At 38.0% G+C, this 1,552-nt stretch overlaps 1 protein-coding gene across 2 annotated transcripts in view; it reads right to left on the bottom strand.

Annotated features, from left to right (window-relative positions):
* Wdr64 (WD repeat domain 64) overlaps nt 1–1,552 on the bottom strand; it is a 118,842-nt gene that overhangs the window by 84,199 nt on the left and 33,091 nt on the right. For both annotated transcript variants that reach the window (XM_021199133.1, XM_029539220.1), the window contains exon 8: nt 1,279–1,413. In XM_021199133.1, coding sequence (XP_021054792.1) covers nt 1,279–1,413 — 135 coding nt within the window. The remainder of the gene's footprint in view (nt 1–1,278; nt 1,414–1,552) is intronic.

The following is a 1,552-nucleotide window of genomic DNA, read 5'->3' as shown; positions in this document are numbered from 1 at the left end:
AGAGAGAGAGAGAGAGAGAGAGAGAGAGAGAGAGAGAGAGAGAGAGAGAGAGAGAGAGATTTTCCCATAGAGTTACCCATAAGCCCATCTGATGGGACATTTTTCTCAGTTGAACAAATTCTGCCTCATTTCAAGTTGATATGAAGCTAGCTGGCATAAAACTTATTCAAAATTTATTTTTAAATGTACTGTTACATAGGTGTATCATAAATTATAGACCTCTGAAACTTATATGATACATTCACCTAGTAACAGACCCTTTCTCCATCTGTCTGTCTGGGAGACATTTTCTTTTTAGTGATTGATGTGGCGGGTGGTCCTGTGGGTGTATAAGAAAGCAGGCTGAGCAAGCTGTATGGAATAAACTAGTAATCTGCATTAGTTTCTGCCTCCAGGTTCCAACTATGGATTCCCTGGATGATGGACTACAAGCTGTAAGATGCAATAAGTCCCTTTCCACCTAACATATTTTTGGTCATAGTGTTTTATCATAGAAATCCTGACTAAGACAAGTTTCTTCACCTTAGAAATTTCCCATGTGACCACTTGAGATTCTTGTTCCTGTCATCAGCCTTCAGCAACTAGTGATCTACATTTTGTCTCTATAAATCTGTCCTTTGAGGCATTTCAAATAATGGAATTATATCACACACAGAATTTTTTATCCAGCTTCTGTTCCTTAGCTTTGAAGCTTATCTGTTGTAGCAAATACCTTCAAACATTAAGAATTCAAATGCCATAACGGTTACTAGGAAATAAATATTCAACCAGGTTGAAAATGAATCAGCTATTATTCAAACTCACAATTCTATTTAAAAGCAGCTGGTGTGTTTGTGATAGATATAATATGATTAGGTATATAAGCAAAGTTTGTTGACTAGCTAAAGTGATTCTGAGTATAAACTTTTACGAATAAAATAATGTTTAAAATATAGATACAGGTCTATTGAATTATTACAACATATTGAACCAGCACACTTTTTTTTTCTGTAGGGCTGGGAATGAAACCCAGGAGCTCACAAATGCTAGGCATGTTCTTCAGCTCTGAGCTATATCTCCAGTCCCCAGTAAACCACTACTGAGCAACAGCAGCTGTGAAGGATGTATATCATATTCAGATTTATATGACTGACTTGAATTTTCCCCGAAGGTCTATTTAGTCGTGCCAAGCTAAGGGAATTGCTAGTATCTGGTGTGTTTGAAAACTAGTTTGAACATTAGAAGCTTGTAATGGTCTCATCATTGTCAATGTCTGTGTAGGCTTACTGTTGTACTTACAAATTGTCTTCAAGTCTCTTCAGGGATTCCAAGACTAAGGAATGGACACTGTCCAAGGAGCAGGACCCAAAGCAATTGAGAGCTGGAATGTACCTGATTTTCATAACCCAGTCGTTATGCAGTTTCCTTTTAACACTGGGAATGAAGAAGAGGGAGGGCCAATATGTTAGACACACACGCTTACAATGCTATTTCTCTCAATGCTATTTCTCCTCTCTCTCTCCTCTCTCTCTCCTCTCTCTCTCTCTCTCTCTCTCTCTCTCTCTCTCTCTCT

Source organism: Mus pahari, chromosome 5 (genome assembly GCF_900095145.1).
Source record: "Mus pahari chromosome 5, PAHARI_EIJ_v1.1, whole genome shotgun sequence".
Taxonomy (NCBI): Eukaryota; Metazoa; Chordata; class Mammalia; order Rodentia; family Muridae; genus Mus; species Mus pahari.
Note: the sequence above shows the minus strand (reverse complement) of the source record. Positions and strands in the feature narration are given on the sequence as shown.